At 45.7% G+C, this 14,412-nt stretch overlaps 1 protein-coding gene across 1 annotated transcript; it reads right to left on the bottom strand.

The window, feature by feature from the left end:
• Positions 1–3,034: 3,034 nt before the first annotated feature.
• CUNH10orf53 (chromosome unknown C10orf53 homolog) lies at positions 3,035–13,637 on the bottom strand. Its single transcript, XM_045876259.2, has 3 exons — positions 13,541–13,637; positions 3,790–3,909; positions 3,035–3,099 (listed from the first exon to the last, which is right to left on the bottom strand). Exons 1-3 carry the CDS (start codon positions 13,635–13,637, stop codon positions 3,035–3,037), a joined length of 282 nt encoding a protein of 93 aa, XP_045732215.1.
• Positions 13,638–14,412: the final 775 nt, after the last annotated feature.

The raw sequence follows: 14,412 nt of genomic DNA, 5'->3' as shown, positions 1-14,412 counted from the left end.
TTTCCTGTTTCTTTGCAGGGAGACGGATGTTCAAAAAGACATAAGACAGAGGAGGATGAAGGAGGATTTGGGCACATTTCTTTAGACTGAAAAATTGATTACATTTCCAAAGAGAAAGCTCTGCTTAATCAATGACAGAGAACGGCTAGGTTATATGGACAGATGACCTCTATGTCAAATTCTTGGTTTTTAAAAAAGATTTTTAATTAATTTATTTATTTGAGAGAGAGTGAGAAGCAGCAGGGAGGAGGAGCAGAGGGAGAGAGAGGAGCAGACTCCCCGCCGAGACTCAAATATACCCTGATGCGGGGCTCGATCCCAGGCCCCTGAGATCATGACTTGAGCCCAAGGCAGACGCTTAACCGACTGAACCACCCAGGGGGTCGGATTTTATTTTAAATGTTTATTTGAGAAGCATCCTCAAGCCCAACACACACACGCTCACACACAAAGTAAAAATTCCACCACTGAAAACATTTACAATATGCAAGAAATGAAAGTCCTGCCGCCCCCTCCCCCCTCCCCCCAAGCCTACCACCCAGAGGTAACCCTGTGACTTTTTCTGGTAATGCTGATTCATAACTCATTTAACTGATTGAAACTGGAGCACAGCATCCTGGGCACAGGCATCTCCCAGAAGCTTTGTGCACTCGAGTTTGTCTTAGAATCGTGTGCAATCTTGCCTTACCTGCCCTTCTGCTCTGGTCAGGGAGGGAAGGAGAGCAGGTTGGTGGGGTTGCAGCTCTGAGGCCACAAATACAGGCTGGGATGGAGCGTGTCAGGGGAGGGTAAGGAGGCTGCCTGTTGGAGCTTTTGTTCAACACGGGGGCTGCAGAGCCCAACGCGGGGGCAAAGTCCTTGGAGCCGAGGTTACTGCACTGAAAGCAGATGGGAAAGCTTGCAATTTTATTTCTTAGTAGAAAAAGTTATGGCAGTGAAAGTAGGAATCATTGTTCAAGGAGGAGGAAATTTCCTGATTCATGACAGAATGCTTAGACAACGGACACCTGGGTGGCTCAGTTGGTTAAGCGTCTGCCTTTAGCTCAGGTCATGATCCCAGGGTCCTGGGATTGAGCCCCACATTGGTCTCCTTGCTCAGCGGGGAGCCTGCTTCTCCCTCTCCTGACACTCCCACTGCTTGTGCTCTCTCTCTTTCTCTGACAAATAAATAAATAAAATCTTAAAAAAAAAAAGAAAGCTAAGACAAGTGTTTTAATCACAGGAAGAGGATCAACATAAAATGTTAAATTAAAAAATAGAGGGGCGCCTGGGTGGCTCAGTTGGTTGAGCGACTGCCTTTGGCTCGGGTCATGATCCTGGAGTCCCGGGATCGAGTCCCGCATCGGGCTCCCTGCTCAGCGAGGAGCCTGCTTCTCCCTCTGACCCTCCCCCCTCTCATGTGCTCTCTCTCTCATTCTCGCTCTCTCAAATGAATAAATAAATCTTAAAAAAAAAAAATAGATACGTAATTGGGTACATACAATGTGATCCTGAATGAGTGAAATCAATTTCTCTGTTTATCTATCTCTTAATGAATAATCAGACATAAATCAAAGAAAACCAAATTGAAATATACCAAAACATCAAATTTGTACTTTATCCTCACCTATATTTTTCCATTTTACTCTAATGAAAATGTATTTCTCTTGGAGTAAAATGTTCATACGAAAGCAGAATGCTACCTCTATAATAACCCAAACTGGTCTTTGAGAAAGAGGGACTAAATCGAGGGTTACTGAAGACGTGTGAAAACCGGCACCAGACACCAGGAGGAAAGTTTTTTAGCCTCAGGTTCTCAGTGAGGATGATTAAATATTTCCAGAGTCCTAAGTGATGGTAATCTCTGAATGAAACCTGGTAAGTGAAGCTTGGGCTGAAAATTAAAATTACATCGCCCTTCTCCTCACATACGAGAGGGAACTTGTACAGTGGTTTCATCGCCTCCCAGGTGGCCTTTGAAGTTCTGGGGTGCAGGGGGCTTGAGGCCACCAGAGGGATGGAAAGGGTGGCTCCCCAGGTACATGGAAACCACAGGGAGCAGGGTGGCTGCCTCCCTGGGGGGGGGGGTGCTCCGAGCCCTGAAAGCTCTTCTCTTTCACCAGGGTGCCCCGAGTCTTCTGTGAAGGAACCCTCTTTCTCCTATCTCTCCTCCAAGGTGTGATGCCTTTTTACCATGACCTCACATTTAACGTCATCAGATCAATATCTGCATTTCTCTATAGAAGAATGTGTGCTACAGTTGGGTGTCTCGGACCTGAAAGTACAAAGAACATCATGTTGACATGGCTGATTTTTACACTGACCATAACTGAAATCCTTTCTTAACTCCGCAAGGCTGTGTTTTCCCCCACACGAATAAGGAGCCACATGACCCTTCTGCCCTGCGTTCTTCTGGGCCCTCTTCAGAGCGGCTCGTTGGACTGGCGAATGCAAAACAAGGCAGATAATTTTCTTGTTCTAAAGAATAGCTGATGATTTGACTTTAGGTGCGTGTATATGAACATTTAAAATACGATTGCACTGGGAGCAAGAAACCAACCTGTAGAGATAGCCGGGTTTCCAAATACTGACATTAACTTTTGGTTCAGATTTTCAAGGGCCCCCTATTCTCCCTCCCTGCTCCCCTTTCTGCCCAATCTTTAATTTCACCTGTTCCTAGCTCTTTACTTACTATAGAATGGACTCTCAGATGCTTCTGGCAAACTCTGTGTTATTAGGATGGGATGGCGCTTTGTTATTAGATTGCATTTTATTATTTCCTTCAGCTCAACGTGTACCTGATTGATATTGGAGGGCTCTCCCTGTGGGTTGAGATTGAAAGATGCTGCAAATGATGTTTATTATTTGTGTGGGCCCTGCTTCCGTGCAGCCAGGTGAGAGACACTGTGCCGGGCAGGCTGAAGGGCAGGCTGAAGGACAGGCTGGCGTTACCTGCTAGAGCCTTCAAAGCCTAGAGCTGCTTTTGTTTGCTGCATAGAAGGGCCAGAAGCAGCTGCTGTTCTGTTGACTTCAGATGCCTGTTTGGACGAGGAGATCAGTAGGCATTTAGGACGGCTATCCTGGCCTCTTCACACAGCGGGTCTAGTTTACCATCACCTCCTGGGGAAATAGGTATGATTTTCTTTTGGCCAGTTTTCTATACAATGTCATGTCATAGAAGACACGGCTTCCACTAGAGGTCAAGTCTCAAAGTACACTGGCACGTCAATTGTTAACTAGCCTTTAACAGAGTATGAGTGGATTGCACAAGCTTTTATTTCTGAGCAGAGTGTGGGAGGCGTGATGCCAGCCTGCCCGGCAGGAAGCTCTCCAGGGCTGAGAGATCCCTAGACCCTCACTAGTAATTCCACGCATTGCCAGTGTTGCGACTCTCATTGTCTTAGTGAGCCCATGTAGAATAGTCAAATGGAACAAAAACTGTTTTAGAGGCAAACCGTAATAAAACACATGTGAAAAGAAAAAGAAAGAAAAAGAAAAACCCCAAACCTCCTACCCCTAAATTCCCATGATATCATTTGAAATCTAGGGCTAAAACTTCATTTTTCTTTCTGTCCCTCTTTTGTTTCCAGTGTCCTGGGAAGAAGTCCAGAGCATCAAGCACCTTAACTCTGTGTGATTTAGGATGTGCTCATGCATGTAACACAGAGAACAGGGTTTTGAGTAAGAATTTAAGACACAGAAAAAAACCCAACTTGAATGTGGGCATAGCCCACTGGCCACTTCCACTTGAAATCGAGCATGCTTCCGAGAAGGCAAAGTGCTGGTTGGGAGCAGTGCTGAAGGACTTACCAAACTCCAAGTCTTTGATGTTACAGTGGAAGACAATTTCTTCGTTCACCATGAGTTCTACCACATTCCAGTCTTCTATCTTCTCTAGGATGACCTTGTGTCCATCTCTGGTCAACACAGCTGCAAAAGATGGAGACGGATGTGGGTAGCATGGGGACAGGCTCTAGATTAACCTGATGTGCAGATGTCTTCATGGATGGTGGCAGCTGACTTGTTCTCCAGTCGCCCCTGGCTTAACTCAGCTGCACTGGTGGGTACCTACCTGCACTGGCCCAGATGTGCCGTCATCTTTGCTGGCAAGTGCAGCCAGGGACCTGAGCAATTCAGGTTTTGGTTACAATTTGCCTCAGACCCATAGGATGTGTGAAAAATATGAGATGTCTCTAGGAAGAGTTTTTGAACTTTTATCATAGAGATGATACTCAGTGTTGGAAGGCATGTGGGGAATCAGGTGACTTCTTATCCCGCGGGTGGAAAAATAAATTGGTCACCTTTCTGGAGGTAATTTGGCAGTACAGACCGAAAGCCTCAAAAGCCTCAAGAAAATGTAGAATTACAAAATGAACTAAACTCTGGCCTGGGAAATTGCACTTATAAGAAAGCCTCCTCAGGAAAAATAAGAAATTCAGGCAGACTTTTGTAACAAGATGTTCCTTTCTGCAGTATTACAATAGAAAATACTTTGAATAACCTACTGTCCTAATCAGAAGAGGATGGTCAAGCAAATGATGGTGGGTCCATATTTATATATATATATTTATATATATATATATATTTATATATATATATTTATTCAAACACTTCAAAAGATGTTTATGAATTTTTTAAATAGCAAGAAAAATATTTGTAACATAAGCAAGCAATCAGGGTGTATATATATATAGTATCTATGAAAATATATCTTTAATACTAATTAAAATATGTATATGTAATAGGAAAAGAAAACACTCAGTGGGTATATCTCTGTGGTAATAGTATGTGAAACCTCTTCCTTTTTATTCTTTCGGCATTTTCCAGATTTTCTATAATAATAAGAAACAAAGTGCCTTTTTTTTTTTTTTTAAAGCTAATGAGCTAAACTTTGGAAGCTGCTTTTTAGTTATCACTTCTCTAGAGATCAGCCATGGAAAAGTTTTAGATCTATCCTCTATTGTGGAAATCCAAAAATATATGCATTTAGGTGAAATGATGTGCATTGACCATCTTGGGGTTCTGTGTTCTCTAACGTGTCTCTCCTCAGTTTTCTTAATATGTCCACCGCGTAACATTGGTGGTAGAATCAGTGTGCTAAACCACCGTCTTGGATGGTCTTCATACACTGGTGAGAATTGTGGTTAAGATGGGAAGAGGAATCAGAGGAAGGTCATGTTTTGTTTTGTTTTTTTAAAGTCTTAGAATTTCAATCAGTCTTATGTGCAGAAAAGCAGACAGTTATGTCGGTTAATTGCATTTAATTACAGAGACAATTGCTGTTTTAAAACGTTGGTGTGTCCACTTCTTCATCTTTCAATCAGTTCAAGAACATCCAGCCCCAACTGTGAACATTTTAATTGCGTGATTTTAATTTCACTTCTGGAAAGGAACTTCAGAGAGTAACTCAGTGAGGATCTCCATTAACAAGATAGCGCTCCTCAGGCACCCAGTGGTGGCCCTAATTGACCCTGCATCAGCTAACGCCTCTCTCTACGGAACACCCACCTCTTCTTCTCTGGCATATTTATGTTATTGTATCCTGTTTAAGTGTCCTGTCTTAAACATCTTTGGAGGAAGGCACTCAGCTTGGACCAATGACTTGTTTAAATGAAGTGGTCCATGCAGTTTGGGATGGCCAGTGGATCTGGGGATCAGACACTCTCCCAACAGCACCCTCTCAGGAGTGGGGACGTGTCACCCGAGAGGGAAAAGCTGCAGGTGAGTGGGTGGGAGGCAATTTGGCCTCCAGGGCCTTGGCTTTGCTTTGTCAGAAGATGCTCCTGGGAAATGGACTTCAATTTGATAGGAAGAAATCAGGAACAAACCAGCCTCTCCATTCCCACCCCATCTCTGGAGACAAGGTGTTGCCTCTATCCTACTCACACACAACACCCACTCTGTAAGGCCTGGGGGTTCTGGAGAAGGAGGCACGGGTTCTGTGTGGCCCACCGTGATTGCAGTGTAAGTGAGGACGGGCTCTGCAGGAGGAGCCCCTGAGAAGCTGTGCACCATGCGGCCCCCCACAGCGCTTTCCTTTCGCACAGGGCAGGGCCCCGTCTGACCGAGTCTCATGGAGCACCTGGGTTTGGGGTTTGCTTTATGACAACAGCAGTCCTCCCTCATGGCCAAGTGTATCTAAGAAACAGGCCTCGATGCACCAAATAACTTACCCTATGGAAGTCGGTGGTGCCAAACAATGTGAGTCTGCCTCATACCTGAGCCAACGAAGCCCGACCGGAAGAAATCCTCTTAAGAGACTATATCACCCTTCACTTCACCTTCTATATGGTTCGCAAAGCATGGGCTCTCGGGGCCTTTAAGGGCACATGTCTCCCTCACTGACCATAAACCACCCCACCCCCAAACCCAGTGCCCGGTGTTAAAACAGCTTGTTAAATAAATGAGCTCAATGTAATGGTGCTGGCTACCTCCAATGACTCTTTTGGACACTGAGTGAACTAAGTCTGATTCTTATAAAAGCGATGAGCCACCTCAGAGTCCACATCCTATATTCATCCTCAGGATGCCTGTCCCCTTCTCATCCGTCCAGGCTGTGCCGAGCCCAGCTACAGGGTGGTCAGCGCGGGCTTAAGGGATCAAACTTGGAGAAGCACCAGAATTCCTGCGGCTCATCCAAATGCCACCTCTCTACATGGAGGCCCCATTTTTTCCTACGAGCTCCTATGGGGTTGTCTAGTCAAAGAAAGGTCAGATAAATAGACTCCATGCAACAAAGTCTTTCCAAAGGCAGTGGCTAAACTCCAGCATAAATCAACCAGAAGCTGTAAGGCCACCCACAGAATGCCTGCCTCTTTGAAGTGGCACCTCATTCTTCAAGGGGGATCTGGGTAAAATGAAGGAACACGGAAAAGCCTCCCTCTTCTCAGCACAGGCACCATCTGGGAGTGATTTAAACACAGCTAGCTCGGAAATCACAGCAAACAGACAGGCAGGCATCTCCCCCTCCCCTGCTCGGCCCAGTTGCAGAGCTGATGACCATTAATGTGTGCAGCTAATGCGGAGCTAGGGACGGGAGAACGGAACAGAGAGCATCTTAGCTAAATAAGGGTGGATCCTATCTTTCTGGGTCGGTTTCAATTCCTTTTCGTTCCTTTTAGCAGGTCATTTGGCAGACTTCATTCGGGACAGCAGACAAGGAGCTACGATGGCCAGGGAATTACTTTGGACTTGCTGTTAAGCATTAGATAGTTTAATTTCATCAATTTTGAGGCCATAGTAGAGACATTTTTGCTGAACTATTATAATTTGTGGGTAATAAGGAATGAACAAACATTTTCAGATTCCTTAAGGCACGGTAAGTTCAGGAAAGATCAGGCATATTTCCAAAGCCAGCAAGGCTTCGGGACATGCTAAGGGGCTATGATTTTCAAAGAAATGTACAGAACTGAGATGCAGATTTTACAGAGGAGGACCTGCAAATACACCACTCTGTGCTTGGTGTGATTGACTCTAAAGTGGTGGAGGGAGTGGGGGACAGGGAGAGGAGCAGATCCTTGCTTTTGTTAGCATCCTGGCATTTGTCAGCAGCCCTCAGGAAATGCTGGCTGCTGACATTATATGAATTATCATTCAGGGATACACAAACTAACTTTAAAAATCAACCACCTGCTGGTAGCTTGCAATGCTCTTCTCCTTCAACCATAAAAATTCTCCCCTTGATCTTCTCAAGATACTCCTTCCCCTCCCCTACTGTGGGAAGAGCTGCTTATGCTCTTGGCTTCCTCATCTCTCCCTGCTTTTCCACCTCCTGCAGATGGAGGCTTCAGCCCACCTTCTCTTGACCCTGTGCTCTCAGAGGTGGGGAACCATTCGCACACTCAGTGGCTCACTCAGTTCTCCCCGCCCCTCTTAGCAGATCGACACTCGGACTTATCTCCTTTCTTACTTCTTTAAAATACTATCTGCCTTCAGCTCAGGTCATGATCTCAGGGTCTTGGGATTAAGTTCCGCATCGGGCTCCCTGCTCGACGGGAAGCCTGCTTCTACCTCTGCTGCTCCCCCCTCCCTTCGTGCTCACTCTCTCTCCCTCTCTCTCTCAAAAATAAATAAAATCTTAAATAGATAAATAAAGAAAGAAAGAAAAGAAAATACTTTTGCTGGTTAAAAAAAAACCCAAACTATTTTGAACTCTAAAATTTTATCAGATTATAAATGTAATGCAGACCCACGATTTTTTAAAAACCTTGAAATTTTAGGACAAAAACTGTTAAATCACCATATTCATCCCTCTCCCCTTCTCTTTGTCATTTTCAATGGAAATGGGATCACAGTGTAGGTGAATTCAGGAACACACCTTATTCCCTCACCGCTGTGTTGTGGTGATCCCGCCCTATCAATATACATGGATCTGCTGCACTGCATTTCATGGGATGGATGGACTACAATTTATTTAAGCCAGTCCTTTCTCTGGTTGTTCTCAATTCTTCACTATCAGCAACAACATTGCAGAAAACATTCCTGGGCATGCCTCTATGTACATGTGCGAGTATATATATGAAAGATATGAAAGAGACTGAACAGTGGAGTAGCTGGGTTCTACAGTTCATGGTTAAATTTTAAGACATGGTCAAGTTGCCCTCTGAAGTTTCTGTGCCATCTTGCCTTCTCATTGCAAGTCTTTAAGAACACTTTTTTCGGGGCGCCTGAGTGGCTCAGTCGGTTGAGCGACTGCCTTCGGGTCAGGTCATGATCCCAGGGTCCTGGGATCGAGCCCCGCATTGGGCTCCCCGCTCTGCGGGGAGCCTGCTTCTCCCTCTCCCACTCCCCCTGCTTGTGTTCCTTCTCTAGCTGTGTCTCTCTCTGTCAAATAAATAAATAAAATCTTTAAAAAAAAAAAAAGAACACTTTTTTCTATGTCGTTCATCAGCCATGAATTCATCTTTTTCTAGAAATGACTCCTACTTAACAGTTTGGTGCCCATTAGCCATTTTCTTCTTGAAATCCTCATCTCACTGGCCTCCTTTGCTCTGGGTTCTTTCCTACCTCTGCGCCCGTCAGAGGGGCCACTGCTGTTCACACCTTTCCTTGCTTTCTCCCCAAGTCTCACCTCCTGTGGATCCAGTGTTCAGCTCCATTCACGTTTATTTTAACTCATGTTTATTGACCCTTTAGATGTACCTAGCACAGGGATGCCTGGATGGCTCATTTGGTTGAGCGTCCGACTCTTGGTTTCAGCTCAGGTCATGATCTCAGGGTCCTGGGTTTGAGCCCCGCATCTGGCTCCCTGCTCAGTGGGGAGTCTGCTTCTCCCTCTCCCTCTCCTTTTCCCACTCCCCCTGCTTGTGCTCTCCCTCTCTCTCTCTGTCAAATAAATAAATAAAATCTTAAAAAAAAAAAAAAAAAGGAAGGAATGGAGATAGGGAAGAGGGGCAGAGGGAGGTGTTGACATTTTCGATGGGGAAGGTCAAGGAGCGCCTGTGGATGAAGGTGACTTTTGAGAAACACCCAGGGGCTGTGAGAGAGCGAAGAGTGAGGACCAGGCAGGGATCTGGAGAAAGAGCATTCCAGGTGGAACAATGGCCAAGCCCCAAGGCCAAAGTGCACCAGGAAGGCCACTGTAAGCCTTTGGCTTCTCCCTTGAGTGAGCTGGGAGCCCCCAGGATGTTCTTGGAGGCACAGGCTGTGCTCTGACTCAAGTTTAAAGACATCACCTGGCTTTGGTGCTGAGGACGGACTGCAGGGGACAAGGGTGGCCACAGGGAGCTCAGGGAAGAGGCCAGGGCACTGGTCCAGGCAGGAAATGATGATGGTGGCTGTGATGAGTGTGAGGCAAAGAGAGGACAGAAAGATGCCTGTGACATGAACAGACATTTCTGCAAAGACAACATACAAATGGCCAACAGACACATGAAAAACTGCTCCACATCACTTGGCATCAGGGAAATACAAATCAAAACCTCAATGAGATACCACCTCACACTAGTCAGAATGGCTAGAATTAACAAGTCAGGGAACGACAGATGTTGGTGAGGATGTGGAGAAAAGGGAGCCCTCCTACACTGTTGGTCGGAATGCAAGCTGGTGCAGCTACTCTGGAAAACAGTATGGAGGTTCCTCAAAAAGTTAAAAATAGAGCTACCCTATGACCCAGCAACTGCACTACTAGGTATTTATCCAAAGGATACAAACATAGTGATCCAAAGGGGCATATGCACCCCAATGTTTATAGCAGCAATGTCCACAATAGCCAAACCCAGAAAGAGCCCAGATGTCCATTGACAGATGAATGGATAAAGAAGATGTGGTGTATATATACAATGGAATATTACTCAGCCATCAAAAAGAATGAACTCTTGTCATTTGCAACAACCTGAATGGAACTAGAGGGGATTATGCTAAGTGAAATAAGTCAGTCAGGGAAGACAATCACCATATGATTTCACTCATATGTGGAATTTAAAAAACAAAACAGATGAACATAGGGGAAGGGAAGGAAAAATAAAATAAGATGAAAACAGACAGGAAGACAAACCATAAGACTCTTAATTCTAGGAAACAAACTGAGGGTCGCTGGAAGGGAGGTGGGTGGGGGGATGGAGTAACTTGGTGATGGGCATTAAGGAGGGCACGTGATGTACTGAGCACTGGATGTTATATGCAACTGATGAATCACTAAATTCTACCTCTGAAACTAATAACACTATATGTTAACTAAATTGAATTTAAATAAAAAATAAAAAAAGAAAGATGCCTGTGAGCTTTTTGGCCTGAGTAACTGAAAGACTGGAGCTGTGTGCACTGAGATGAGGAGAATGCAGGAGGGGTTGGGGGGTGCTGGGTATTAAGAGGTCAGTTTAGAGACTTTGGACATATTAGCCTGAGATGCCTACCAACCATCCCAGTGACAATGAGAGGTCCTGATTGGAGAGATAAGTTCGGGAGTCATTAGCAGATAGATGTTATTTAAAGTCACAACTACTGGGGCACTTGGGTGGCTCAGTTGGTTGAGCATCTGCCTTCGGCTTGGGTTGTGATCCCGGGGTCCTGGCATCGAGTCCCGAGTCGGGCTCTAAGCAGGGAGCTGCTTCTCCCTCACCCACTCCCCCGTTTGTGCTCTCTCACTCTGTCAAATAAATAAATAAATAAATAAATAAATAAATAAAATCTTAAAAAAAAATAAAGTCACAACTACTTCTGACTCAAGTAGTCTCTAGTAGTCAGGTAGTTTTCTTTGTCTTTCCCCTGAACTTCAGAACTTAATTTCTAATCTCTTAATATTTCTTAATAATTTGTTTTCTCTCACTTCCCCTCCCCAAATCTCTTCTTTCAGAATTGGCCTCTTAAGGCACATCCTTAATCTCATTCTTTAGCTCAAGAAATGTTGCTGGCTCCCTATTGTCAAGGGTAAAACAGGCCTGACTCTCTCGTTGCATAGCATCCTCCAGCCTGACCCAGCTGCTTGCTGCTCCCCAGCATGCCCCGCGCTGCTCCCTCCTCCCCTTCCTAGTAACCCCCCTGCCCTGGAGTAGTAAGACTAATGCTTGTTGAGCATTTACTATGTGCAGGAATGATATTCGTGACTTGTGCATTTTCCCATTGGAATCTCACATCAGTGAGGTAGGAATCTGCTCCCATTTTACCAGTAGGTAAACTGAGGCTCAGAAAGGTAAAATAGGGGCGCCTGGTTGGCTCAGTCGTTAAGCGTCTGCCTTCGGCTCAGGTCATGATCCTGGGGTCCCGGGATCGAGTCCCACATCGGGCTCCCTGCTCATCAGGAAGCCTGCTTCTCCCTCTCCCACTCCCCCTGCTTGTGTTCCTGCTTTCGCTGTCTCTCTGTGTCAAATAAATAAAATCTTAAAAAAAAAAAAAAAAAAAGAAAGGTAAAATAACTTGATCTTGACTTTAGCCACACAGCTACTAAATGGTGAAGACGAATTCAAAGGAGATTGGTTGGACTTCAGAGTCCTTGTGCTTAATCTCTGCTCTGCCAGCAGTCCCAAGAAAGCAAGTAGGAGACAAGTGACCAGAGGTGATCAGTTGAGTCGATGGGATTTGTGTGCAAACTACATGGGAAGTCGCCCTCCCCCCGCCTCAATGCTTGTAAATTGTGCGCTACAACAAATGTTTATTTATGCATCCTCCTTTACTGTAATTCTTGGTATGGAGATGATCTAGTGGAACTCTATACAGTCATGCAGATTATGGCAGCCCCAAGAAACGTAATTAAAAAGGGTCTGCAGACAGCGGCAAAATGGTGCAGTAGGCACTCCAAACTCCCGTTTCTCCACAGAGAAGTTAAAAAAACCACCAGAAACTGTGAGAACCCACTTCGTCAGAACTCTGGAAAATAGTCAAAGTTGGCAAAAGAGTAAATGCCGAGTCAAGACAAAGGCAACTTGGAAGTGGTAAGAAAGCTTTGTGACCTCTCAACTTGCCCTTGCCCCACCTCCTCCCCGGCTTGCTGGCAGCCTTGAAGATGGCAGCCCCTGTCCCCTGTGTGGGCCCTCGTTCCTGAGTCTAGAGGGAGCAGAGCACACCTTGTTTGCAAATTCCTGTGTTTGTCTCTGCTGCCCTGTCTGGGGGCTACCTCAAGGACTGGCACAAGGCCCTTGTCTCTGTTTCACCTAATGCAGAATGCACACAGGGTGGAAAAGCCGTGGGCAGTACGAGGGCAAATGAAAAATACATAGCTGTCTGGGCAAAAGACTGTTGAGACATACAACGAACCTCATGAAGCCTGAGAGAGAAAGCTGGCGAGAAGGTTTCGTTGGGACATTAGAGCATTTTAAAGCACTGAAGACTCAGTCCTGGGCTCTCTTCTCTTTCTGTATGTTGTCCCCAAGTCCATGACTCAGACCTTTCTATCTCTAGCTCAGACTTTTTCTCTGAACTCCAGAACTGCCGAGCTAACTCAGTACCTCCATCTATGTAGCCAAAAACACATGGAGTTTAAGATGGCCGAAAAGGAACATGGCCCTCCAAATTCCGGTCCCTCTGTCTGGCATGCTTTTTCTTCTCTTTACCTGGTTATTTTCTCCTTGCTCTTTAAAACTCAACTCAAGTAAAATTCTAGTGAATAAACCTTTCCAGATCTCCCCCTCTCCCCTCCAATTATGGCCAGTGGCGGGTCCCACTATGCTTATGTTCCTCTGTTGGAGGCCCAGGCACAACTGTCAACTAGTAGTCAACAGTGAGAAGGTCACTTGAAGGACACCTATCTTTGTTCCCCAGTGTGTCTCCAGTACCTGGAAGAGTGTCCAACACACATTAGGTGCTCAGGAAAAGTTTGTTGCCTGATTGAATGCTGAAGGTATAGACTCTCCACCATTTTCCAGCCACATGACCTTGGAAAAGTCACTTAATGTTCTTGATCTTCAGTTTTCCAATGTCTAAAGCAGGGTATGTAATCCCTCCTATCCAAATAACTTGTGTAAACTGCCTGGTCCCCCGTGGGAAGACTTTCTGGAGGTTACGGACTTGGTCAGGGTCTGAGGAAGGAAGGAGGTAGAGGCAGAGAGCACAGCCTGCGCTGGTGTTCAGAGGCTGGGGTGCACCTGGGCACATGGAGTTGAGTGGCGTCCGACGCTCGGCTGCCCACCTTGCAGGCCCTCTAGGCGGAAGGTGCGGTACTCCACAGACAGGCCGACTGCCCTGTATGGCCCGTAGCGAACGATGACCACCGCGTCCTTCGGCATGGCCGGCCGCGAGCACCCGCTAAAGCGCAACACATACTGCTAGGCAACAGCTCTGCAGGCCCTTGGGAGTGGGTGTGGCCACGTGGGTGGGCGGGGCCAGGGCGGGTAGGGGTGGGACCTGAGGGTCCTTGCCCCATGTCCCATGCTGGGTGCCTGCGTGGGAGCCCGGGATGAGGAACGTCCCTTTCTGGATATCTGCACCACCACCTCTGGGGTATAAGAAAGGTGTGGTGGTAGTCAGAGGCGACTTGCCTTCTCACCCTGACTGCCAGGTAAACGGGGGATTTCTGCCGGTGTGGCAAGTGTTAATGATAAATAACAGTAGCCAATATTTATAGCCGGTTACAGAAAGTATGTGTCAGGTGCTTGCTAAGCACTTTCCATATATTATCTCATTTAATCATTTTACCATCCTTATGAAGTAGGTTGTATTTTCTAATTTTGTATTTACAAAACTGAGGTTCAGAAGGGGCCAAGTAACCTTCCCAGGCAAGCCAGGGGTGGAGGAGGCTGGAAACCCTTGTAAGGTGCCTATCTATAGGTTTCTTTTTATTTATCTTGCCTGGGATTTGTTGAGATACTTGAAATTGAATTTAAGTCCTTCATCTGTTTTTGGAAAAATGTGGGTCATTATCTCTTCTCATATTGCTTCTGGTTCCACTTTCTCACCTTTCAGGGACTTCAGTTAAATATATGTTATACCTTCTGATCGTATTCTTTACATCTCTTTTCTTCTGTGTTTTTCTCTTTTCATTCTTCTTTTGGATTACATGTA

Source organism: Mirounga angustirostris, unplaced genomic scaffold, assembly GCF_029215605.1.
Source record: "Mirounga angustirostris isolate CCGP_5_RB_7025 unplaced genomic scaffold, mMirAng1.0.hap1 SCAF_6, whole genome shotgun sequence".
Taxonomy (NCBI): Eukaryota; Metazoa; Chordata; class Mammalia; order Carnivora; family Phocidae; genus Mirounga; species Mirounga angustirostris.
Note: the sequence above shows the minus strand (reverse complement) of the source record. Positions and strands in the feature narration are given on the sequence as shown.

Coding starts and splice junctions, on each gene's coding strand:
- CUNH10orf53 (XM_045876259.2), bottom strand. CDS start 13,637: ATGCCGAAGGACGCGGTGGTCATCGTTCGCTACGGGCCATACAGGGCA. Junction 3,910..13,540: donor CCGCCTAGAGGGCCTGCAAG/GTGGGCAGCCGA, acceptor CATCTTTTGCAG/CTGTGTTGACCAGAGATGGA. Junction 3,100..3,789: donor CATCAAAGACTTGGAGTTTG/GTAAGTCCTTCA, acceptor CTATTTCCCCAG/GAGGTGATGGTAAACTAGAC.